The following is a 27,890-nucleotide window of genomic DNA, read 5'->3' on the forward strand; positions in this document are numbered from 1 at the left end:
TTGGATAATATGTGGGGCACTATATGGGGGCATTGGCTACTATGTGGGGCACTATATGGGGCATTGGATACTATGTGGGGCACTATGTGGGGGATTGGATACTATGTGGGGCACTATATGGGGGGTTTGGCTACTATGTGGGGTACTATATGGGGATTGGCTACTATGTGGGGCACTATATGGGGGGATTGGCTACTATGTGGGGCACTATATGGGGATTGGCTACTATGTGGGGCACTATATGGGGGGATTGGCTACTATGTGGGGTACTATATGGGGATTGGCTACTATGTGGGGCACTATATGGGGATTGGCTACTATGTGGGGCACTATATGGGGGATTGGCTACTATGTGGGGTACTATATGGGGATTGGCTACTATGTGGGGCACTGTATGGGGATTGGCTACTATGTGGGGCACTATATGGGGGCATAGGCTACTATGTGGGGCACTATATGGGGGCATTGGCTACTATGTGGGGCACTATATGGGGGGATTGGCTACTATGTGGGGCACTATATGGGGATTGGCTACTATGTGGGGCACTATATGGGGGCATAGGCTACTATGTGGGGCACTATATGGCGGCATTGGCTACTATGTGGGGCACTATATGGGGCATTGGATACTATGTGGGGCACTATGTGGGGGATTGGATACTATGTGGGGCACTATGTTGGGGATTGGATACTATGTGGGGCACTATATGGAGATTGGATACTATGTGGGGCACTATAATGGGGGATTGGCTACTCTGTGGGGCGCTATATGGGGGGATTGGCTACTCTGTGGGGCATATATGGGGGCATTGGCTACAATGGGAGGCACTATATGGGGGATTGGCTACTATGGAGGGCACTATATGGGGATTGGATAATATGTGGGGCACTATATGGGGGCATTGGCTACTATGTGGGGCACTATATGGGGCATTGGATACTATGTGGGGCACTATGTGGGGGATTGGATACTATGTGGGGCACTATATGGGGGGTTTGGCTACTATGTGGGGTACTATATGGGGATTGGCTACTATGTGGGGCACTATATGGGGGGATTGGCTACTATGTGGGGCACTATATGGGGATTGGCTACTATGTGGGGCACTATATGGGGGGATTGGCTACTATGTGGGGTACTATATGGGGATTGGCTACTATGTGGGGCACTATATGGGGATTGGCTACTATGTGGGGCACTATATGGGGGATTGGCTACTATGTGGGGTACTATATGGGGATTGGCTACTATGTGGGGCACTGTATGGGGATTGGCTACTATGTGGGGCACTATATGGGGGCATAGGCTACTATGTGGGGCACTATATGGGGGCATTGGCTACTATGTGGGGCACTATATGGGGGGATTGGCTACTATGTGGGGCACTATATGGGGATTGGCTACTATGTGGGGCACTATATGGGGGCATAGGCTACTATGTGGGGCACTATATGGCGGCATTGGCTACTATGTGGGGCACTATATGGGGCATTGGATACTATGTGGGGCACTATGTGGGGGATTGGATACTATGTGGGGCACTAGGTTGGGGATTGGATACTATGTGGGGCACTATATGGAGATTGGATACTATGTGGGGCACTATAATGGGGGATTGGATACTATATAGGGCATTTTTGGGGGGATTGGATACTATGTGGGGCACTATTCAGTCAGCAGCATGTGGTGACTGTGGGGGGCGTGGCTATGGAGGGTTGCTATGGGGGCGTGGCAATGGGGACCGCGGCACACGTGTCCCTCTTTGCTCTTTGCAAAAGTTGGGAGGTATGTTGAAATAATGGCGGTTATTTACTGTTATATGGCGGCCATCCACTCAATTTCAACATTGTGTGAACAGATCCTTTCTGTGTTTTTAATCCACTCCTGGTTTTGGTAGCAATATGAGGACCACAATACTGACTGGAATATACGTAGTATGAACCCAGCCTAAAGGAGAAGTCCGGCAAAATTTTTTATTTGAGTATAGTATTGCCCCCCAAAAGTCATACAAATCCCCAATATACACTTATTACAGGAAATGCTTATAAAGTGCTTTTTTCCCTGCACTTACTACTGCATCAAGGCCTCACTTCCTGGATAACATGGGGATGTCACAACATGACTCCCAGAGCTGTGTGGGCTGTGGCTGCTGGAGAGGATGATGGCCAAGAGACACTGAGGGACACTAAGCATCCCTGTCATCATCCTCTCCAGCAGCCACAGCCCGCACAGCTCTGGGAGTCGGGTCGTGACATCACCATGTTATCCAGGAAGTGAAGCCTTGATACAGTAGTAAGTACAGGGAAAAAAGCACTTTATTCGCATTTCCCGTAATAAGTGTATATTGGTGATTTGTATAACTTTTGGGGGCAATACAATAGTTTAATAAAAATTTTCGCAGGACTTCTCCTTGGTTCATCGTAGTAAAGTAGTGACTACGCTCAGGCCATTTCCTGCACATATTTAGTGCGACTCATTTTTATAGTTCAAATCCCCAACATATGGCACACATGGATTCACAAATAGTATGTATCACCTTAGCACAGCACAACCTGAATAGAGCCCTTACACATTTACAGACCTGAGATCGGACCACCAAAACAGATACATACAGATTCTTGCTGATTCTCACTGACCCCTAAACTAATAGGGAACCCATAGCAGAGCCCCTAAAAAGGCCTAAATATACACTTCTGACCAGACCCCTTAAATACACACACCTGACTCCCTAAATAATATACCCCCCCACAACACACACATACCAGGCTGCCTAAAAATGTCAGACTCCAGACCAGACCCCTCCTAAAAGTTCCTTTAAACAAATACAGGCCACATAGTAGAGAGCCTAAAAAAAGACACAAGACCCGCTAAAATCATATATCCCTGACCAGGTCACCTTAGACTACAGACCCCAGACCAGACCAGACACCCCCCCCCCCTCCTTCCAAAAAGGTTCAATAAATTCTGACTCCAGACCAGACCCTATAAGTAACTATAGATCCTAGACTGGACCCTGTAAATAAATATGGACTTAAAATGAGATGCCAGCTGCTTAAAAAATACAGACCTTGGACCACAGACATACATACAGATCAGACCCCTCATCTCTCCAATTTATAGAGCCCAGAATAGCCTCCAAACAACCTTCCTGAAGGTCCCCTGCAGTGCTACACATAATGCCCTGATGTCTGGCAGGGTATCAGCACCTGGGAACTGTGGGAAAAGCAGGAACAGGGAGAGGTGAGTATGCAGGCCACCTGGCAAATGTATTTTTTGTTAGAAAATTATGTAATGCTAGGTCATATATACACTATGTCAAAGGAATGGATGACTATAAATAGTTTAACTGAGCTGGACACTATGGCCGCCACTGATATGGGGGTGGATGGTACTGCTATGGGGGCACTGTAGCAGTCTATGCTATATTGGAGACAATTATGACTTATACCAATACCGTGTGCAGGTGGTTAATACTTTTTGACATCACAATCTACCGCTGTATATTCACTTGAGGTACAGTCGCAAATTCTAACAAAATCGTCTCTGTGTCTTTAAATGTTTTCATATGACGTCTCAATAAAGTTTTTTTGAAGAAAAAAGAAGCAGTAGCTCCGGCACTTCCGGTGATCGCTTGGTTATGAGAAAGCAGAAAGCGGAAGTGAGGAGCCGGCTTCTCCGTGTTTCGCAGGTGCACGGGACAGGGCTAGTTACCTCATCCTGGGGAATAAAGCGGAGGTTACCGCCGCGTCGTGTCTGTACAGGGCAGCAGGCAAGGGGACTGCATTAACCCCTTCATTACTGCGTAGAGCTGCTCTCCTCTATTTATAGCGATCGGCCCTTAAAGGGACAGTGTACCCAAAGTCTCGATGTTTGCCGCGCTCTTTTGATTACCGTTTATTGTTCCCTGTTGTCTGTCATCGCAGACAGTGGAGAGACCGTAGGTTTAGTATGGCTGACAGAGCCGTGTCTCCTTTACAGTCTGTCATGTACCACAGCCTGGGACCTCCAGGTGCAGCAGCTCTTCCAGGATCAGGGTTCTGTAATCTAAGACTCTCCGGCTGTTGTACAACTACAACTCCCATCATGCCCTATCAGCTTTCATGTTTGAAGTTGTACATGAAGAGCCCAGGCAGGGAAACACTGCCTTATAAGAAGCAGCTCATAGAGGTCAGACTTCTGTTACTGGAGTTGCCCTTAAAGTAACAGTACCACCAGGCCCAAGCACTGGAGGCAGGCCGACCCACCCCCAGAGGGAGGAAACCCCAGCCCCTCCATTACGTGACTCCATTAGAATCAATGGAACCTTATCATGGAGGGACTGTGGGGTTTCCCCTCAGTAAGGGAGGGTCGGCTGCCTCCAGTGCTTCAGCCTGGGCCTGGTGGTACAGTCACTTTAAAGATTTAGAGGCCCTTATGTTGTCTCCAGACACCTTTTTATCTGGCTACAGTTGCTGTGGATTGTATGAATTACATGGAATTGAGGTTATACACAGTCATCACCACTGGATAAGACATATCGGCTAGATCTATAGGGTCTGACCGCTGAGACCTCCACCCAGTGACTAGTTTCTGTCAGTAACAGAATGCAGCTAGGAGGAGCTTACATGGTGTGGAGGTCACCAAGACTATCAAGCCCAGTACAGTGATGATGAAATATAGCTGGAGTAGCCCTTTAACAGCTGTGACGTCATCAGTCAGTGGAGATCCAGGCTATGTTTACACATACCGTTTAATCAGCTGTATTTGTGCCTCGATGTTTGGAGTTTCATTGCAGTAACGCAATGGAGGACAGAAATTAAATCATTCATTACTGTAGTTAAGTGATGCAGTAACTCAAAGAAAATGCATGTGTGAACACAGCCCTAGAGCAGATCAACAAGCAGGTGACAGCCTACACCCAAATCCAGACTAAGGGTCCTTTTATACACACAGATTATCTGACAGAATTTGGAAGCTAAAGCCAGAAATGGTTTTGAAAAAAGGAGAAATATCAATCTTTCATTTATGACCTGTTCTCTTTTAAAGTCAAAAATTAACATACAGCATTCCCTAATCCAGTACACCCAGGTCATTTTCAGATGGTAATAGCCATGCTTTTGGGTCTGAGTCTACACATGTATGCATTTGATAAAAGACGAGAATTTAGTCACTAGCCGACTATGTTCAGGCTATTAAAGCCTGTGGGTCTGTGGTTGTCTTCGGCATCATACTTGGGGGTTTCTCTTGCATACACACATGCCACGAATGGTACAAACACGATCTGAACCATTACTTAAGGGGAACTTGCCACCATGAAAATGCTACATTAGCTATCAGCATCATGTTATAGAGCAGATGATTGATATACAATATTTTCCCCCACAAAGATATATATCAATCTGCCCAGTTCTTTCTGTTTTATAACATGATGGTGATAGATTAGATACCATTGTCTTGGTCACAGGTTCCCTTTAAAGGAGAAGTTCGAAGGAAATAAAATTCTTCAGGCAGGTGCAGGGAGGAACATAATAAATAAGCCATACTTACCTCTCCTCGTGGCTCAGTATCGCTGTCTCACTGCTTCGGGACCCCCGCCGGCTAATGTATTGCCTGCTCATCTGATGGGCCAGAAGCTTCTCCAGTCACTCATTGGCTGTTGAGGCAATCCATCAGCCATGTTGGGCAACTTTCCTAAAGTCGTGACAACACCAGAACTCAGATAAAAATAAGTTCCGGCAGGGGTCCCAGAGCCTAAGGCACGGTATTTCTGGGGCACGGAAAGAGGTAAGTAATGCTTGTTTATTATGTTCCCCCCCTGCTTGCAAATTCTTATTTTCTCCAGAATTCTCCTTTAACGGACAACCATTTCTCCAAACTGGAGACAGCACCGACAGCAGCTTATTACCCGTGGGAACAAGGCAGCGGACTTGTTGAATCCACTATTCTCCTAGCCTTGTTTCCCCTAACTTCTGCCATTAGGGGAGAGTTAAAGCAATTCCAATAGATAGTTGGCCATTCATAGGTTTTTCAAACTTTAATATTTATGAGCATCTTGAGAATTCCTTTGCAACCTGACTGCTAATTTCTCTGTTTTTTTTTTACAGATGAAAGAAATGGTGAAAGTTACCTTAAAGCTGCGGTTACTTCTTGCTGAGCATATAATGTTCATTCCCCAACTTAATCTGCAGCCTGCGTGTTGTTGTAAGAATCGCTCTCAGCTAATTGAAAGGCTCAGAGATTTAAGAACCAAAATCTCTCATACAGTGAACAGAACACATAAGAGGCAGAGCAAACACATGGTAGTCATAGTATCGGGCTGGCAGCCAGCTCCCCTGCCGCATTCATGAATGCTCAGCCAGATTATCTCCTCCACACAATATCTGTGGGTAAAAAGGATTTCAACTTCTGAAACCTTGCAGGTTAAACCCTTTGATTTTTTTAATTGAGTTTACTTCTAGCATACCTGTAATGAAGAAAATGTTCATATTCTATAGACAAATCATGTCTTAGTTTTTATCAGTTGGGGGTCTATGTGTTTAGACCCTGACCGAGAGGAGTGTAGTTAATGCAATTCTCTCCCAGCTCTGTGTCACATGACCAGGACAGATTCATAATGTAAGTCAACCAGGCCATCCTGGTGTCATAGACAGAAAGAGAGGTAGGTATACAGTAGCATGGTTGCCAATTCTTCGGGTTTGTGCACACCCGAGCTTTCGGCAAGTTCGCTCATCTCTAATCCTAACTGATAAAAACTGTTTATGTGGCTTGGACATGTCAAAAGTTTTTTTTATGGACAGGTACACATTAATTTTTAGTAATATCTTCTTTTTTTTACATTAATTTTTTCAAATTGAAGTCTTAGGTTTCAATGCACTTAGGTGGAATTTATTAGTACTCATTTTTCTTCAACCAAAGATCCCATATCAACAAACTATAGTTTGAAGAAGTTTTTTAAGCGATCGACTTTGAACATGCCACAAACAGTATTTCCTACAAACGTTTACACAGAACAAAGTACAGCTTGATAAATCAAAATAGATCAACCAAGAAATAAAAAAAAAAATTATTGATCCTTCCTTGGGAACGAGTTTTGAAACATAATTTTGAAGCACAAGGTACCATCTTTATACAAATGATAATTTAACCACCATGGGGCTGTGAAGTCATCATACAGATCAGGAAGGAGACATGTTAGGTCTTTTAGAGGTTCATGGACTTGGTGAGAAAAATACTAATCAGTCCAAGAACAATAACAGAGTACCCTATGAAGATTCTGGGGGAAGAGGTACACAACTGTCAACAGTAAACAGACATAAAGGGCTGCTCAGCAAGGAGTAAGCCACAGACAGGTTACACTTTGCAACTGCGTAGTCATGGTCACTTTAGTCATAGTGACCATGAAGGGTAAAGTGGGCCAGAGAACACCATCCCAACCATGAAGAACAAGGGTGGCTGCATGTTTTGATTTTTGAGGTCATTGAAGCCCAGATACAAGCAGGAGTGACAAAAAAACATGGAGCATCAAAAACAGTCAGCTGAAAACACTGTATGTGTGAATGGACCATAAAGGGGTATTCCAGTTTCAGCATGTTATCCCCTATCCACAGGATACAGGATAATAAGGTGATGGTGTGATAACCCACTAAGAATAGCAGAGTGAAAGTGATGAAGTGGCTTTCACAAAGCCCTGGCTTTAATCCCATAGAAAATTTATGGGCAGAACTGAAAAAGCACTAGTGAGCCAGAGTGCCGATAAACCTGACTCTGTTACACCAGTTCTATCATGGGAAATGGGCAATGATTCCAGTAACCCAATGTGAGAAGCTAGTGTTAGGCCAGAAAATGTGACGTTAGATAATGTAAAGGCAATGCTACCAAATAATAACTGTATGTAAACTTCTGAGCTACTGAGAATGTGATGGAAAATCTGAAATGAATCATTGTCCTCTGTATTAATTCTAATATTTCATTATCCAGTAATCTAGTAGTCACCCTGGAGAGGGAATGTGTACTAAGAATATATAGGGATGTAATTGTGTAATGCATGCTGCTAAGGTGTATGGAGACTTATATATCTTAATTACATATTTAAATCTGTTTAACAATTACCATATTTTATTTTGCATATCTTAAGGTCACGTCCAGAACTAGGTCATCGTCTTTTCCATTGAAAATTGCCAATTTATATATTTCTATTTTTACCATGGATAATATGAATTGTCATCTGGTCCCTAATGGAGGAGAAGAGAAAGACAAGCAAGCAGGAGACCAGGATATCCATCCATGTCTCCCAATTCTGTTACCAAAGAAAAGGAAGTTAATCCTTCACCTGGACTTGAATAACACCATTCTGGTATCGGATGCGGCCACAGGTCAAGGTCCCAGAGCTGCACTTAATTCCTATCTGAGCACTGTTGCCTGGGGACGCATAAGTGACACTGGTGAGTACCTTCCTTTCTCTACCTGTCTCTACCTGGTTTGATACATAAGTTGTCCAAGGACAAGCCATTCCTTGCCACTTTTACCTTAGGCCTTATCAGGCAGGTCTTGCAAAGGCTTGTTCACACTGGATGTTCTCTTGCAACTTCTGTCTCATAATGGGAAGAAGGACGTTACATGCAGTATTAGTGATGGAACCCAATCACCTCCATTATAAGTCAGTGATGTCCATTGTATAACAGATCTAGTAATGTATTGTATTGGCCATGAGAGGCACCAGATGACGCACCATTTCGGCAGTGGTGGATTTTCTGGTGTCTGTATGCTAAAATATGTTTTCATTTTAGGTGAGTGGCAATGGGTCAGTGATGAACCCTCAGTAAAACCTCCATGTGAAGACGCTGTCAACTACTACACCCACTTTGGTCGGGATGGGAACTTCATTGACACTAAAATAGGACAACGCTTCAAAGGAGTCTTCACTGACCACATGAAGTTATTGGAGTGGCAGGGGGAAGCCGATGAGATGTTTACACAGCAGGGTGAGGATGGAGTGGGCTATAACTGGATCCTTCCCTCCTTCTTCCACATGCTGGAGAGTCTGTATCTACAAGGAAGGCGGTTCTGTGTCATACTACGGACATTCGGTGTTGATCTTCCTCTTGTGCTACAGTCTGTCCATGCTGCTTTACAGGGGAAACACCCGCAGTTCCCTCAGCTACAGCAAGCCCAGGTATATTCTCATTTTTTTCAAATGGTTTTGGTAAATTAGCTTGCTCATTGTGGTATGGAGGCTATGCTTATTGGGACCTAGGTTATCGGGCTAGGGAAAACTATATATAGATTGTTATAGGTATATATAAAATGGTTATCTCTCCACACTCAACTGGAGTCCTCCTACCAGTCTCCAGGGTTCCTGCTGAATGATCCCACCCCTACTTCCGATACTGACTCTTCTCTGCAGTGACAGCCTGCTTGTGGTGCTGTCCCATTTCAGGCAGTGATTGGCTGGGTGGACTATCACCCGCAACATGGCTCACCAACTTGCCATTCATTCACGCTGGGGGGGGTTAGTTCTTCTCATCAAATGACGTAGCCTGTCAGCGGAAGCTGAAAAGGCTACTTAGAGCTCTCAGGAGCGCCAGCTCATACACCAGCTTCTACAGTGAGAGGGGCCAATCGCCAGATTTGCACGCTGCCTAGCCTTCCCCTCTGTGTGCCTCAGTGCCCAGCCATACTCCTGTCCCTGCACCTGCGCAGTTCACAAACATTGAGAGGGATCCACGCCTGGCAAGTCTGTCATTCAAATGCCTTGCTCAGGTGCGAGCACAGGGCTGGGACTTCCTGTGTGTCGACTCTTTTCTTTGGAAGAAAGAGTCGAGATTACAGACAGAATTACATAGAAAATAATGGAAACCGCGCCCCCTGGTGTTGGAATATATAGAGTAGTTTTAAAATACATTATGGCCAGAATTTTTTATAAAAGTATATTACAATATTGTCAGTAAGCCCATGGTCTCTTGATTTTTTTTAATTATAACGATAGGTACACTTTGAGGTCGGTGGGGCAAGTAGAAGCCACCAAGGACTGTCCCAATAACTCATGGTTCAGACAGCATGAAAGTTATGACAAGTTCCAGTTAGAGATAAGCGAAGCGACCTTCGTTGCAATTGGTACAAAGCAGACCGCTTGGCATTAGACCCCCGATGTCTAAGTGCTTCGTGGAGAAGGTGAAGACAGCTCAAAGATCGCCTAGAGAACATGGATACTTAGTACGAATCATAACAAAGAACGCTTTGCTCATCTGTAGTTACAGTGTTTTCAGGTACCTAACAACTTTGGATTGTCAGTGAGCCATGCGGACATGGATGGCTTCCTGTTTACATAGATTGCCTATGCTAAGGATGGGTCATTCAGTAGTGTTGAGCGAAATTGCCGAACTGTTCTGGTCCAGCAACATTCTCTGAACCTGAACTCTCTGCATTTAATTCTCGGTGGAAGTTGGATGCTGCCCTAACCGTTCCACAACTCCGCTCACCACTCGCCATCATTGTTATAGCAGAAAAAGCTCTAACATTGATAGCACCCCAGGGGGGATTTAGGAGCTTACTGAAGATGGGCATATTGGGCTAATTGGGAGCTGTATAAGTCAGTGTAGTGTTTGAGGACTTGTGTGCAGGTTGCAGCCTTTCTTGGTAATTGGCTGTCACTGCTGCCCCTTCATGTATAGAGTGCTAAGACCCAGATATCAGGGCACTGAATCTGCTGCAGCTTCTCCCGTCATTAGAAGACATGTCTTATTCATATTATAATCTTTTATTCCCAGCTGATAACGGATCTTATTCCAGGAAGAATACGCTGCAGTAAGAGGGAGGTTGTACTGACACGTGGCTCTGATCGCATATCTACCAGAACAAAGGAGAGGAATATTTACCACTATTTTAGCAGTATGGATGGGATTGGAGGCTTTCAGGACCACTTTGATTGGTAAGAGGTGATGAAAGTAAGGCCATTTTACTAGTGGAAAGGCAGGGTATAAAACAGACATGACTACATTATGTCAGAGGTTTAGAGATTTCACACATTAGGCACGTGTAATCTTCCATTGGCTCCAGCAGCTGGTCCTGGTGGTGATGCAGGATTTCTGCTTGTCTCTTTTTTTTTTTTTTTTTTTGGTTAATTGGCCAGGAATCAGCAAGGACTGTTTTCAGTCTGTTTTGAGGTTTGCATCTACCCTTTAAGGACCTTAATGAGATATAATTTAGTGTAGATATTTTAAACTTTTTGTCTTGGCTTCCCCCAGCCCGAAAATAGAGGTGCTTAGCCTTTACTGCCATGCCATAATAAAAGTTTAGAGAGTCATTTCTATATACTCTATAAGAAAAGTTTTAGTTAGGAAAGGTTGAGCGGGTGATTGAGCTTAATTGCAAACCCTACCTGAACTGGAGACAAGAGTCATGCTCTCTCTGGAAGAAAGTGGCCCATGTCCTGGGATCTACTATGAGGCTATGTTCACACTATGTAAAAGTACAGCCGTTGTTGCCATCGGCCGTGCTTTTCACATTGTGGAACAATACCTATTGTTCTATGGGATCCCGGCCGGAGCGTATACGGTGCGTATACGCTCCGGCCGGGATCCCGTGCGGCGCCGCAAAGAACTGACATGTCAGTTTTCTGCGGCCACAATTCAGTGAATTGCGGCCGTAGGAAACCCTGTCAGTTTACACAATGAAGCAAGCGGCTCCAGCCTAATACTGGTTTGCTCACTCCCAGGTGGCCAAATTCTGGTTCCGTGCTGACATAACCCAATGGTTTTTAGCCTACTTGAAGGGGACACCGGGGCATCCTGGCAAGGTTTTTTAAAAATGCATTTGTCACCTGCAAAATGATTACCAAGCTGCCAACAGTGTCAAAGAAGTCTTCATAAAAAGATACTAGTAATACCTTCTTTTTTGCAGTCCATAATCTTGAAAAAAAATTTTTTATTATGCATTGAAGTGTCAAATAGGCTTTAATGCAGAATAAAAAAAACTATTTTTGATGAGATTAAAGAAACAGGCAGAAAAAAAGAAGGCATTACTAGTATTCTTTTATGAAGGCCTGTGTGACACTGTTGGTATCGTAATGCCTTTGCAGGTGACAGGTGCGCTTTAAGAAAAGATCTGAGATTGCTGTTGTCAAAGAACAGACTGTGCATCTTTTGATCCCTGCTATAAACGCTGCCTCCTCTGCTGCACATCACCTACATCTGGAAGACTCCGCATGTGCACTGGTTTAGCGTGTAAAGGTAATTGCACTGCTGACAGTCTTTAATGGTACATAGATCCAACATCTAGTAGTGACTGACACACAGATTTAATTCTGGTAAACTCAAGATCTTCTCCCACTGTTTATCACTTAATGAACAAATTAAAGGGGAGAACAAGTAAATTGAAATGAAGAGCCGCATGGCCGGTGGGGCTACAGATGCCTGCTTATGAGGGAGTCTGGAGAGGTAGCGCCTCTGACAGCTATTTCATGGATGGCTGACTTATAGTGTTTTATCAGAGCAGAGACAGGTTCACACAAAGCCTAACTACTGCCCTGATCATTATTGAGAAATTCACTACATTTATTCTCTATTAGGTGGGCAAGAAATAGATTTACAGCCTCAGGAGGAAAGCCGTTCTGGATCGACCCGACTGACTGCGATACTCAGCACATCTTCATAGATGACAACATCCGGCTAAGTGAACATGACACCATTGTTAATAGCCGGGTATGTTAATAGAATGATAGCATTTATATATAACCTGTCATAGATTACGTGTCATCATTGTGAAAACTATTACTCACTGTATCCCTTCTGTCATACTAGTTAATTTCCTGTGAATCATAGCTACTGTTTACCAGATAAAATGACTGCTAAAAACCAAAACTGCAAATCTGTGAGGGAATCTCCCTGGAGATCTGAATTAATACTTGTATCTGTAATTTTATAGAATTGCTTATGGAGTACTATATTAGAAACTTTCAGGTCCTGTTGCTAGGATGGTAAAAGGATGATCCCAGCACTCACCAATTCTTAGTTTTCTTTTTTATTGAGGTATCACATAGTACAGGTACAAACAGAAGGACGCGGCGTTTCGGCTCGTGGCCTTCATGGCCTATTGCTAGGATGTGCCTATAGGACCTAATTAACTGGCTCCCCCCCAAACCATGGGTTTAGCGTTCGTGTGTCAGGGTAAAAGTAGATTTACATGTGGCAGATTTATTACGCATATTTCAGCAACTGAGAATCCCCTCATTACGTCTGATTGGGATTATTTTTGCAGCATTTGCTGCTGCCATATGAACACCTAAGTATATACACAATGTATATATACAATATATATACATGAATGGCCTGACTCCAGCTCTGCAAGGTCTGTTGATATCTGGTATGCAGTGGACCCCCTCTGTATACTATCACTTAATGATTAGGCAGGGTATAAACTCTGAGTCCCATATTGATCCTCACAATGAAGAGGGGCACAGCATTAGTTTAGTATAGGGCTGTGTTGTTCCCTTGTAAGGCACACAGCGTAAAAGTACATCCGTTTTTGAAATCTGCAACAATGGCCGTACTTTGTACGAAAAGACGCGCTGCATGTTCTTCTATGGGATTCCAGTCGGAGCCTATACACATAGTATACGCTCCGGCCGGGATCCCAAGCGGCGCTGCAATGACATGTCAGTGTTCTGCGGCCGCTATTCATTGGCCGTAGAAAACCATGTCAGTGCACACTATGAATCGAGCAGCTCTGTCCGCTTGCTTCATAGTGTGCTATAGGGAGTTCTGAAGCGGGTGCACGCTGATGCGCCTGCATCAGAACTCTACGGCCATAAAGATCATCCGGCCGGTACTGTAGTACCGGTAGGGATGATCTTTGCAGAGACCGGCCGCTCCGTGTCCCGGCCCTGTGAACATGGCCTAAGTCTGTATCCTACAATGGCGCTTCTGGCTTTGGTTAGCTCTATGGCTATACCATACTTTAGAAAATGCTAATAATTCTTTTAAGCATTACTGTCATAAAAAAAACCTTTTGCCATGTTAAAGAGACCTGGCAAACCTTTGATCTGGCTGCATTTTTTAGAGTTCACAGCTAAAAGCCTCTGTCTCCTTATATAGCAGATCTACCTGCTGCCTGAGATAGGAGAATTATCTGAGCGCTTCTTCCCCTCATTATAGACATTGGAATTTTTTTTAAACAACAGTAACAATGTAAACTTCTGATTTTGCGCAGCCAAGCCCAGTAGTATTGAGGTAGGATTTCTTTTTAGTGTGGTACCACAAGCCAGAAAGAATAACTCAGTCCTGAACATGAAACTGTGATCTTGAACATTAAACTGTGATCCCTTTCCATTAGTCTGGATTATCAGAGAAGAGCAAGATTATTGTGCTGGGTATTTATGATATACTAAGGAGAGAGTATTTGTCATTTGTCTCCACTAGGTGCTTTTGGATAAGAAGAAGGGGAAGGAGTCCAGAAAGGCGCTCACGTCAGAGCTGTACGACATCTGCTTAGTGCAGACAAATCTCCTGAGGGCCATCTCTGAGAAGGATTATTTTCTGGACTGCATCAGAGTCTGTGAAGAGAATTATGAACAATATCTCCAAAGCTTTCAGGTGGAATAAAGTGAAATTATAAAGCATCAGTCACCATATAGATTTTTAGATGCCCTGTGAAGGATAAGGTACTGGCTGCACATGCACCTACATAATAACCCCTAATATTATTACTGATACTGTGCAAATACGTGTGTCCAGCGCTCACATGGCCATAGTAGCATTCAGCACACATGAGCCCTGTGCACCCACTATTTTTCCAAACTTGAGTCACTTAAGTGACAGATGCTTTATAAGACACAGGTTTTATTTAAAGGGAACCAATCACCACCAAACAGTCTCTACAGCTACAGTGTAATATAGCCTGTAGTACTGTTTGATAACTCATAAGTAATCGGTATCAGCATTACACAAATCCTTCAAAAATGAACATTGTGAATCTCCTGTGCCGTATGTAAATTATACATATCTAGGTCGGGGCGGTCCCCAGCAGTTACCACTGGCAGGAAAAATCCTTTGTAATCACGCCTCTCTGGGCATGATTCTCACTGTAGGAGCCTGCTGCGTCACAGTGTGGCCAGCCCTGAGCGCCAATGATCCCAGAGAGGTGTGATTACCGAGGATTTTTCCTGACAGAAATGACTGCTTCGCATTTATAAAGTTCAGTTTCGGGTGATTTGTGTAACGCTGATACCAATTTCTTATATGTTTGCAAACAATGCTACAGGCAATATTACACTGTATTCATAGGGGCAGAGACTATTTGGTGGTGATTAATTCCCTGTAAATTTTGGAGAATATGAGTAGTTACCCACTAATCTGCCCCCTCGAAGGCCAGTATGGGAATGACCTTTACCACTTTCTGTTGGTTAGTCTACAGCACTTACCGTTTTTCTGACATCTATTGGTTCTTTATGATTGGTTTTAGTTTATCCTCATTAGGGTCTTAAAGAGCTCTAGGTTTGAAGGGTGCTAAAGCTATAATTATTTTCTTATAAGTAAACTAAGAACTGCTATTTAATGCCTTTGGTTTTTTTACACAATTAGAGAAACGTTCAAGGATTTTTTTGCTTATATAATGCAGCATAGACTGTTACTAAAGGGGTTCCATGAAAAACATACTGATGAGCTATCCACAGGATCGGTAATCAGACACCGATAAGCGGGGTGCTGTCATCCTACATTCCTGACGATTGTCTGTTCAGCAGCCACACTACACATTGAATAGGGTTTTGGCATTTGGCTTTCTTCATTGTGTAGTGGCCAGACAAGAATACTGCAACTCAGCTGCCATTTACTTCAACGGGAGTTGAGCTGCAGTTATGCATAGCCACCGCTACACAGTGAACTTAGCTAATGACTTCTGACCGGGTACCCTGTGCAATGTGTGTCCACTGATAAGTGACTGATGGCCTATCTGGTGGATAGCCCATCACTCTTTGTTGCTTGGAAATGCCCTTTAAATAATAGGTATAGACAAGAGTTTTTACTTTATTTTAGTAGATGTGACAGAGCTGCACGATGTCCCATTGTGAATGCAGTGTGATCAGTCAGCAGCTTATCAGTGTACGTCAGGTATGTCACAGCTCTTCCGGTCCCATAGTGCTAGAAACATTTGCATTTTACAGGGTGTTCCATTCACTTAATGCCTTTTAAAATCAACTATAACTCCAAGAGTAATGAACACATTGGCCCAGACAAAACTCAAACACAAAGCAACCAATCATAGCTCAGCTTACATTGACTCTGATTAGTTTCTATCTAATGAATCCTTTCCTCCTATAGTTGTTCACATTGAATGCACACTCTTGCACAATATAGTGAGACATGGGCAACACAGGCTCCTATTGATTGACAGCGTGACTGCAGCAGAATGTGACTGTTGGGGTGGCATGATGTGATGAGCGAGACAGCCAGGCTAGCTATTCAGACTAGTCTCTCTGGTTCCTTTGGTAGGGACATCTGCCATGTAGACAGCAGCAGTCAGGTTAAGAGTGCTTAAAACCCATGTTATGGGGGTTCCTGGATTCTCAGCCTTGGAGTTATATCTGACTTTAATTGAGAGACATACAGGTAGAGCTGGTTGGTGAGGGTGGGGTCTGGGTTGCCAGGAGGGGTCTGATAGGTAATAATGCCATCCTTTAGTTTAGAGGAAGTCAGCTGACACAAGACATAGCACTTGTGTCAGACATACACCTTAGAGCGTGTAATTTTCTGACCCAGATGCATTAAAAATTGTTTGGATGCAACTGAGCTAGGATACAATAGATGACACTGCGGCACACTTGTAATGAGTGAGCATTATATGGGCAAAAAACAAAAACAAAACTAAAGTGCTTCTTTAATAAAATCAGGACTTGTACTGTTTGCTCAGGGAGTTTTGCTGGTTACATTGAGTTTTACATTTACATTTACATTTATGATGTATTTTACAAGTTGAGTGTAACTTTACTGTGCATATATACAGCTGAAATTGTTCTTAGTTTGCACTGTAAAGGTATCAGGGAGTTCATATATTAAGATTTATATAAATGTTTTTGCAGTTATTCAGCACTCCTTCATAAGTGAATATATATTTATTATACATGTGTTTTGCAGGCTTTTGGCAATAGTTGACGCTGAGTCACTTTTTAATACTTTGTGTTACTCATCGTGTAGGATGTTTTCTTCTCTATTCATGTAAAAAAATAAATTCAGAATTCTGCTATTTTCCGGTTATAAAAGATAAGTCTGTTGTGGGAGCTCTGCAGACAGTTGCACAGGTAAGAAGGTCACATGACTGACAGCAGGTGGCAGCTAGATTGTTGTCGGTTTCCAAGGACAACCAGCTGAAATTTTCAAACTGCTCTGGATGCGAATAGAGAAATAGAAATCCACGCTGAAAAAATAGAACAGAGGCCCAGATTTATCAATCTGTGTAAAACAAAAACTGGTGTAGTTAGTCCATAGCAACCAATCATAGCTCACGTTTCATTTTACCATTGATAGCTATGGGCAAATTAAAGTTTTTGTTTTTCACAGATTGATGAATTTGAAGCAAAGAGTTAAAAAAATGATTTGACTTCCAAGTGAATCTGTGAAAACTGCGGACACTGTTAGATGCTGTTATGTAAGTATAAGGAGACACATAGCACCCTTCATATATCTGTCTGTACTTACAGAGCATGGAAAATGCTTTTATTCTTCAGTTTAAAGTGTTAAAAAGACGTTTCCCAGCCCCTGAAGTGTTAAGAGCTGGAATGCCTCCTTGCCCCCCTCCCAGCCTTCTCCCTACTTAATTGACAGTCAGCTAGAAGCTGAGTCCTGACTGTCAGGCAGGGGATGGGCTGAAAAAAAGAGCATGGAGGCATTCCAGCCTGCAGCACTTCAGGAGCTTGGGAAAGCCTCTCTGACACTTTACACTGGAGACAGGGGCGTAGCTAATGTCTCATGGGCCCAGGTGCAAGAGGTCAACTTGGGGCCCCCCTAAAAAAAAGTCCCCTTTACCCTAAGGCTATGTTCACACACTGTTAAAGTATGGCCGTTGTTGCCATCGGCAACAACGGTCGTACTTTGTATGGGTGGAACACTGCCTATTTTCTATGGGATCCCGGCCAGAGTGTACACACATAGTATACGCTCTGGCCGGGATCCTGTACGGCGCTGCAAACAACTGACATGTCAGTTTTCTGTGGCCAAAATTCAGTGAATTGCGGCCGCAGAAAGACCTGTCAGTTCACACAATGAAGTGACCGGCTCCGGATGCTTGCTTCTTTGTGTGCTATGAGGATGATCTGTGCAGAGACCGGCCATTCCGTGACCCGGCCGGATCACGGAACGGCTGGTCTCATACGCTGTGTGAACATACTCTAAAATAGTACAGATAAGTACAGATGAGCACACGACAAATGCACCTCACACAGCTCAGTCCACAGTAGAATACAACATTTACAGGGCTCAGAGAATTGGGATGTAAGGTGATTTCTTCTTTCAAAAGAGTTGTGTCTTTGTTTTAGGCTGCTGCCACACACAGTTCTGTCACACACTGCAGTTTTGAGAGGGCGGGGGGCAAAAAGTATAATTTCTCCCACAATAAAGAGACCTCATAGAAGAAAAAATTGTAATGAAAGATACAAATTATTATGATGGGAACTGTTACTATAATGTGTATGGCAGCTACAGTGTGCAGTGTCAGTGTATACTGCTGCCCTGTCCTTATATTCAGGAGCCAGGGTGAGAAGTCCTCTCCAGTAACCAGTCATAGTAACCAGAAAGTGATTGCTTTCCTAGCAATATTTTGTATGATAGGAAAACACTTTTTAAAGGCTGACTTCCACCTGCCTGGCTGTGTATAGGTGGTGTGAAATATTGAACAGAGGAAACTCCAAGTTTTCTGGTGCTGGACAAGTGGTGATCAATAAACCCCCGATGCAGCTGTTTATAGAGAATAAGAGATCATAAGTTAGGGCTACATGGAGATTGTGTGCAGCAGGGAGGGAACTGGAGGGGACAGGGAAAAAGTGGATTCATTCTGTGAACTCACTAGCAGCTGTATAGTACTTGTAGCTACTACTGAGGAAACTCACAATAAATCCCACTTAAGAGCTCCTGCCCTTGTGTGTGTCCCCTCCAGTCAGGGGGAGGAAGCCTGATAAGGACAGTGTGCAGGAGCCAGACAAACCTGACAGCCTGATACAGCAGATACACAGCACCCCAGCCCCCGACCCACTCACTCTGGTGATGCTTCTTCCCTCCAGTCCCGACAGCTGCTTATGAGGAGGTGAGTGCTGCACATGACCAGCCCCCTGCTTCAGTGGAGAGAGGAGGGGGATGTGCGATCCCTGACTCGTCCTGGTGAGGGTCCTCAGCTCTGCAGCCTGCCGCTGGAGACTGTCAGACATACAGGGGGGAGGGCCTCAGGCCCCCTATCGGCTCCAGCGCTTCCTGTGCAGCGGCAGCAGCCTGCATCCGTGGGTTTGTGGGATGCGAGCAGCTGCACAAGGTTGGTTAGATTGTGAAGTAGCAAGGGGGGGCGGCCGGGCCCCTCTGACTGGTGGGCCAGGTCGCAACTGCGACCCTTGCGACCACTGTAGCTACGCCCCCTGACTGGAGAATGAAAGCATTTTTCTACATTGTGGAAGCAAAGCTGGATATAGGAAAGGTGCCAGGTGTCTCCTTTATCAAGCAGTTATATAACTGTGTCAGCAGTTTGAATTTTTGATGTATCTGACAGATTTCCTTTAAGTTTACATTATGACGTGATTAAAAGTGTCTGATCTGACTGTATTGAATAAAAGTCTATTAACCTTAGTAGAAGGCATATCCAGTGCTGAAATTTAAATAAGGCTGCTGCCTTACAGGGGTTATCCGATTAGGTAAAATATATGTTGAATCACCCTCCTCTCCTGGAGACTAACAGTTTATTCCGTACATGTCATTACCTTTTTTGTCTCCTTGCCTCATTTTGAACATGGGGGAGAGGGGGCGAGGGATCAACATATGCTTTACCTAACTGGGCAACCTTTAAAAGTATTTACCACCACAACTTGTGCTAGGTGGATGCTGTTTCTGTCCATGTATAAAGCTGTAGTGGGACCTGGAGTTAGTTTTAAAGATAATAATACCCAAATGTGGTCCACAGTATAAAAACATTACTAGTGTTAAAACACCTATCCCCTATCCACAAAACGCTGGAGGAAGGGGGGTATCCAACTCCTGGGACTGCCTGCAATCTCAAGAACCGGTTCCTGAGTCACACCTCAGAATGGAGCTCCGCAGACAATAAATGATGCAACGCATATGCACGCCTTGCTGCTTCTTCTAAGGTGCAACTAATTTGCCCGTCCCCAAGATCCCTATAGAGATTCCCTATACTGTGAATAAGGGATTAGAGTTGGAATACCCTTCAAGTACTTCAGAGATCATCACTGTTTTTTGCAGACCCTGTGAAAATTTTGGAAAACTAACAGCTGACATAGTAGAGATTTATGAAAATTAGCGCAAAAGGAAAGTGGAGCTGCTGCCCATGAGTATAGCCATAAGTAGCGGCTCCAGTTTCTTTTGTGCCAATTTTTATTAATCATCCTTATTGCTTTTATGTTACTGTGTCACACGTTCTATACATCGGTCAGCTAGAAATCCTAAAGGGGAAATTCTGTGAAAATGTGAGAAAATGACATTGGTGTCTCCGGTGATCACCAACCACTTACGATATTAATGAATTATGTCCTGTCCAGGACATGTCATATCTAGCTACTTATATACTGTACACTTGTCCAAAAGACTTCTGAGCGTCGTTTTCCCTGTATAGACATAAATAAAATGATAAAATATATAAAACATGACTCGCAGGAGCTTAACACATAGGGGGACATTAAGTCCGGCGTTTTCTGCTCCGGACTTGAAAAGTCCCCGCAGTGCCGACAGTATGGAGATTTATGTAGAGGCGCACTGCCTTTACATAAATCCTGTGCGCACCAGTGCGTACGCCAGGGAACCCACGCCAGCTCAGAGATAGAGTAGGTTTCCTGACTATTTTTAAGCGAAACAAATGATGACTAGAGCGGACTCTGAGTCTGCGCCCCCCCCCCCCCCCCTTGTGAATATTTTATTTGCAAAACGGCCATTTGTGAATAAATGTATTCGCATCTAGCCCCTTTCCGCCGAAAAATACGCTTTTTTACCTTAATAAATGTCCCCCATACTGTTTATATACTGAGCTCAATAATAACAATGTATGAAGTAATCTCCCCCTAGCGGTGACTGAAGGTAGAGGGAATTTATTAATTTACAGTAGCTCTCTGCAGGGGATTTGCTGCTTTTTATCAGAAAGACAAAGCTTGGAAAGTAATGTAGACATGTGAAGTATTTAATCTGTACAGAAAGTTGGACATAAAATTGACTTGATGTTATGAGGAAAGTACTGTTCTTATCAATCCCCGGAGTCTGCACTATACGTAATAATGTATCTGTCAATAAAGAGACATCATATTTTTTCCCCCATGTCCTCTGTCAGTGGTTTGTATATAATCTTTGGTGATCTCAATGTAATAAACAAGCACTATCTATGGGTTCCCTGCCATCAGTGCATTGTTGGAGATCCGAAAACCATCATGTCTGTGTTGTCCCTTCCTTTCCCTCTTCTCATGCAGAACCCAATGACTGTCCAAGTCTACAGAGCAAGATTATAGAGTCAAAGGGAATGCAGGATGATTTGAGCTCAGCAGCCTGCAGAATTGCTTATGCAGCTCTGGATAAGAATGGGCATTCAGTCTGTAAGCGTATCTTTGTGTAAGCAGTACAGATCTCACACTTTAGGAAGTGCTAGTTGGCGGCTTGTATGCCTTACTGTTATAGAAGGGGGCAACATTACACTCTGGGCTCAGCCTCCTCATAGCAGCTGCAGCCAGCAGAGTTGCCCTCAGCATATGACTAATGCACTAGGTTACATCTAGATAGAGGAGACATAGCAAATTGGTTATTCTTTCACATCTTATCATCCTTTCCACGGCCTGACTATTTAACTATGTGTGGGGATGTAGAGGCAGCGGTCCCATTTGGGCCCTGTATCTTCACATTACAACTCCGAAAATCAAATCCCCTGTTGGCGATTTAAAGGAATTTTACAGTATAACGTTTACTAATTCACCACATTGGCCATTACAGACAGTTTTGGGGGGACATTTCATATGTCTCTACCATCTGGAGTCTCTGCTGTCAGAGTAAGGTGGTAATCTCAATCCCTTAGTTATTGCGCCCCTCGATTACACTGCTGTTATTGTTTATGAACGTGCGGCGGAGCAGATGGTGTTCAGGCATAGACGCTGCACTTAGAGAAACTGTTTTGACAGAAAGGTCAGAAAAATCAATAAAACTGGATATAAACTGAAGGTTTTAGAGTGTTACTGTAAAAGGAGCCATGGTGATAGTAATACACTCCACTCCCGTTGGTACTTCATTGCTGCAGAGTGAGGAAAAGATGAAAGGGAAGAGTGACAGGAAGGACACATAGACTGAGGAGTCCTTCCTATAGAACTGCTACAGCTAATGGTATTTTCTAGACACCAGGACTAGATCCCAAATGATCTTTCTTTTATCTGTCATTTATGGATCTTCTGTTGGATTAGGGAGAAAAAAAAAACTAAAAACATAAAAAGAAATCAATATCTGACCATCAGACCTTTAGAAGGTCACATGATTAGTTTGAGTCTGGTTGCAGCTGTCGGTGACATCCATTCCTGCTGGCGCTATAGATTTATCTCTGCCACCACTTTGTAAAGATTTCTCGTATTCAATTACAGCCCAGGAGACAGAGGTCAGATGCGTTTTTCGTGTTTTTCTACCACAGAAGTAATTTATTTACTTACACAGTCCTGTATCCGGCTAAACACTGTCAGGCTGTAGCTGCCGCACCCCTCACATTACTCCACCAGTATATTTGCAATATGCCTTGAATTTTTTAGTACTTTGAAACCGCCCATAAAAGAGACAATTTGGCCTTGGGTGTTCCATTTACTCAGTTTTATCATTACCTCCTTTTGTGAATGTACCCAAAGGGTGGAGAAGTCGTTCTGTTATCATGTCCAGGTATTAGGTAATCATAACAAATACTGTGGTATTGGCTGTAATACTGAACATGACCATTGGGGGGCTCCTCTGCCTGGGACTCTTATAAGCAGGAGAGATCTCTAAAGTTTTAGTTCTTGAGTAACCATGACTAACACACACCTCACCTAAAATACTCTGTACTGCTGTGATTTTTTTTTTTTTTTTTTTTCTGGCTGCACATATATGTAAGTAAGAAATTGTGATTTTTGTAATAGTAAAAAGGCCATCTAATTTGGATTTCTTAAATTAGCTAGGACAAAGAACATTTTATATATATATATATATATATATATATATATATATATATATATACATATATATATCAGCGGGTTATGGAGACCTCAGCATCCTCCTTTCCTCTTTAGCATGGGATGGGGTCATAATCAGTCATCTCCTAAAATACATCACGTTCCACAGGATTACACAATGAACATTCATAACTATGCAGGCTACAATCCAATACTGTATCCTCTATGATAAATGTAATTTAAACTACTCCTCTCAATCATATCTTGTTCCCCATGGACTGGAGTCGTCTCAGCTTCAATAGTCCCTGAATCTGAACAGCGAGCTGGATCAGAGAGAGAGAAGCTTTAATGACTGATCGCCAGCCTGACTGTAATACACTAATGGCAGGGAGAGTAATCCCCTGTGGTCCCTGGCTGGAAATTAGCTCATCTTTCCAGCTGTTTTTTTTTTTTTTGCACTACACATCCCAGCATGCACAGCTCATCCTTTCAATACTTTTCAATGTTCAGTGCTAAGTATCAGCATGAGTTAAGAGGCACACATGATGTAATGAAGGATATGACTTATGAAAGTCCCCGGGGCCTTTCTATTAGAAAGCATGGATGATGAATGGCGTAATATCGAGTGAATGTCACCCGTAGGATTCATTTAGCTGCTGGTGTAAGACGTGCGTGCAGTGTATATCAGTGTAATGTATAGCTATAGTTATTGCATAGAATGATGTTTAGAAATGCCGGATATATATTTACAAGTTGACATACTTCTCCTATAAACTTTTCTTTATTTCAAATAAAAACATTAGAAATAGAAATCTTAGAAATAATCAAATATATTTTCTAATATTATTTTTACCCATTCAGAACCCTCATCAGGAACAAATAAGAGTGTCTCCTGCTCTGGAAGACCCAGTATGTCTATACACAAAAATTATTTAATGGACAATAGTGTAATTGTGTAATACTTAAAGTGTCACTGTCGTTATAACTTTCAAAATCTAAATCAACAGTAGATGTGATATAAAGCAAGTTTGCAATTTACGTCCATTATTTTTTTTTTAAGTTGTTATCATGGAAAACACGGCACTTCCTGTTTTCTGACATTTTTGTTTTCTCAAAAAACAGGAAATAGCCAGAAAACAGGACGACCTGTGTATCTCAGGCCATCTGAGCGCTCACAGAGAGAAGGCAGTCATGTGACTGATGGACATATTGAGCCGTGACTCTCTGTGCTGGCCGGAATTCCTGGGTTTAGTCTTTTTTTTTTTTCAACCAGCACAAGTCTAAAAAATGACACTTTAATCTTTCCTGTAGTGGTGCAGTAGGGGAATGAAATACCAGGTTCCTACAGATTACACCCCACTGACCTGCTGTTTTGTGTGAGCACTGCACCTTATCGCCATGCTATTAGCAGTGGGGTGATAAAAAACAAAAAGTACTGGAATGAGTGCAAGTAAGCAGCTGATCGGAAGGGCTGCTGGAGTCAGACCCCCACCAATTTAACATTGAGGATGTTTAGGTGAGTAGAAAACAGAGTTATCCAGCGCAAATAGAAAGTAGTGTAAATATTTCATGTCACTGCATTAAGATATACATACAGCCAATATGACACTGAGAGTGGAGATGGCTAACGCATTTCAGGGTCACCACCTCAATATTTGTGTCTGAATAGAACATCTTCATTTTTGCTGTCATATTGGCTGTATGTATATTTTAATGCACTCACAATCAAGATGTTTTTACTGGAATCTATATTAGCTGGTTACATCTTCTTTTGGGCTTTTACCCTCACAAGCTAGTCTTTGTGCCCATGGAAGATGTATCCATGGTGGTCAGCGGATTACTGGGTGTGCATAATGTTTGGGTAAGTGATACATATCAGAGACAAACAAACAAAAAAAGACTCATCAGACCACGTCACTTTCAGGGTTCACAATGCAGTCCGTTTAACATATCCATTTTATGTGGATATAAAGCCAATGAAATTGTGTACATCAGTTTAAAGGGGTACTCCGACGGGGGGGGGCATTTTTTTCCTGACACCGGGGAGGAGATGGCTGTGGGAAACGACGTCCACTCTCCTCCCCGGTTCCAGCGGCGGGTCCCGCATCGTGGCGCTCCGGTTCCCGGACGCTTCCTAGTGTCTAACGCAAACCCGAGACAATACGTCTCAGGTCCGCTCAGCCAGTCAGTGACAGAGGCAGGATCTGAGCGGACTTGAAACGGATTCCGCCTCCGTCACTGACTGGCTGAGCGGACCTGAGACGTCACCTCTCGGGCCCACGTCAGACACCAGGAAGCAGTTGGGAACCGGGGACCGGAGCGCCGTGATGCGGGACCCGCCACTGGAACCGGGGAGGTAAGTGGACGTTGTTTCCCTCAGCCACCTACTGCCCGGTGTCACGAAAAAAATGCCCCTCCGCCAAACTACCCCTTTAATCTGTTTTTCCATTTTTCTGTACGTTAAAAGTAACCATTTGAAAACTGATCCATTATATGGACGTCAAAAACGCAGTTTGAACCCGGCCTTGTGTGTCCAAAATTTGAAGGTTTTCAGCATGGATATTCTGACCGATCCGCAGCTGTTGCCCTGTACACCTTTCTATCATAGCCTTCAGTAGCATTTTCAGCAAATCTTGCTACAGTAACCCTTCCGTGGCATTGCCATGTGCATCAATAAGCCTTGGGCACCCATGACCCTCTTGCTGGTTTGCCAGTTGGAACGCTTTTGGTTGGTACCAACCACAACATACAGGGGAAGACCTGCTGTTTTGGAGATGCTGTGACCCCCATTATTTAGTCATCATAATTTGGCCCTTGTTAATGTTAATGAGATCCATATATTTGCCTGCAAATCTACTCTCTAATCACTCGCTGACTAATATAAGCCCCCCATTGCCATCATAGAATCCGTGTTATTTATGGCTGGACACTTGACTTACAGATCCTAGTGTTGACCACCAGAGGGAGCCACAGGGCTAAATGTTCTGAAAAAAGATAATTTATGTACCAAGCGGTGACAGTTTTATTGCTAGGCTTGGAATCTGATTGGCAGCGTGTACCAATATACTAAATCTATAGCTGTAAATATATTTAGTCGCTTCTCATTTCTCTGTCTGCACAGTGATGACTGTTATATTATCAGGTTTTATGTCATACACAATAATACAGACTATCTGGCCCATTGGCTTGTTATTTATAAGGAACACTATGGTACTATTATGGATGCTGGTAACTGATGGGGACTGCTCCACAATGTACCTTACATTACCTCATTCATTAATGATAAGGACTATTTTGGGATATCCTGGGGCGTTCTGCCCGTTCAGACAATGGAGCGCTGCCTAAGGGCCCAGAGCCAAACACCATGCAGGGATGGATCTCCTAATTCCTTGGTTCCCTTTATAGATTTGACACCTTTGGAGTCATTTTTTTAAAATATAAGGATTGTATTTATGCATAATATAATCCTGCACGATGAACCGCGTCAACAAAAAGCGATAAAAAAGGGCCAGGATTTCAAATAAAATTAATAAAAATTTATCAATTATGTTTCATCTACACAAATATGGTATTAATAAAAACTAGAGATCATGGCGCAAAAAATGACGCCCCATACAGCCCTGTACATGAAAAACTAAAAGCGCTATAAGAGTAAAAAAAGGGCCATTATAATCACACCTGTTTGCAAAAAAAGTTTTACTGTTAATAAAAATAGTAAAACATTAGAAAAGCTGTATAAAATGCATATCCCTGTATTCAGACCGACCTATAGACAAATATATCATGTCAGTTTTACTGTAAAGTGCATCAAGTAAACAGGGAACCCCCACACAATTTGCAGAATTGTATTTTCCCCACAATTTCACCCCATAAATTATATTTTGGGGTTCCGTCATACAGTACATGTTATAGTAGATCGAAAGGCGCCTTCACAAAGTCCTCCTGTTCCTGAAAAAAAACAAGCCTTTACATGGCCATGTAGCTGGAAAAATAAGAGTTAAATTAACATTGCACCTTGCTTTCATTGCTGTGTTGTCCCAAGGCTTTGACTGTGACTGTGTAGCAGTCTTCTTGCAGCCTGGCCTATAGAGCTCAGACGACCATCTTTACATAAATTAAGAAAAAATGTTACCATTGGTAATAAAGGGTCCATAACCCTGAGACCCCTGTGGTGCTCAAATTGGGATAGGGGATCTTACATCTGCAGTCACACTCGGTTCTGTATAGTTCAGGATCTTTTCATCACTGGGTTAATGTATGTTTCGCTGCAGAGCCTTGAAGATGTAAGGAGCCGGCACTGCAGGCATCAAGTCATCTCTATAAATACTGTATTTAGTGGCACCTTCATAACCGGACTGCATTGCAGAGGATGGATGCTGATTCTACTGTAATCAGGTGACAACTCCAGATGAAGCGGGGGGTGGGGAACTATTGTACATCTACTCCAGAGGTCTCTCAGATCCTTAATTTTGCATTGTTAATTGTTTTCTGTCATCAGTTAATTTACAGGAGACTCCAAAATGTATATGAACACCTGTTCTGGAAACT

At 43.2% G+C, this 27,890-nt stretch overlaps 1 protein-coding gene across 2 annotated transcripts; it reads left to right on the forward strand.

The window, feature by feature from the left end:
• Positions 1-3,626: 3,626 nt before the first annotated feature.
• On the forward strand, positions 3,627-18,106 carry LOC138788690 (uncharacterized). Of its 2 annotated transcripts, none has more exons than XM_069966805.1 (7): positions 3,627-3,689; positions 6,085-6,181; positions 8,115-8,421; positions 8,767-9,152; positions 10,747-10,907; positions 12,546-12,678; positions 14,395-18,106. In XM_069966805.1, exons 3-7 carry the CDS (start codon positions 8,184-8,186, stop codon positions 14,575-14,577), a joined length of 1,101 nt encoding a protein of 366 aa, XP_069822906.1. In that variant the 5' UTR covers positions 3,627-3,689; positions 6,085-6,181; positions 8,115-8,183; the 3' UTR covers positions 14,578-18,106. The 2 variants fall into 2 exon arrangements, with proteins under 2 accessions (XP_069822906.1, XP_069822907.1); XM_069966806.1 differs by having other exon boundaries at positions 3,689-3,770.
• Positions 18,107-27,890: the final 9,784 nt, after the last annotated feature.

This window comes from Dendropsophus ebraccatus, chromosome 4 (genome assembly GCF_027789765.1).
Source record: "Dendropsophus ebraccatus isolate aDenEbr1 chromosome 4, aDenEbr1.pat, whole genome shotgun sequence".
Classification (NCBI taxonomy): domain Eukaryota; kingdom Metazoa; phylum Chordata; class Amphibia; order Anura; family Hylidae; genus Dendropsophus; species Dendropsophus ebraccatus.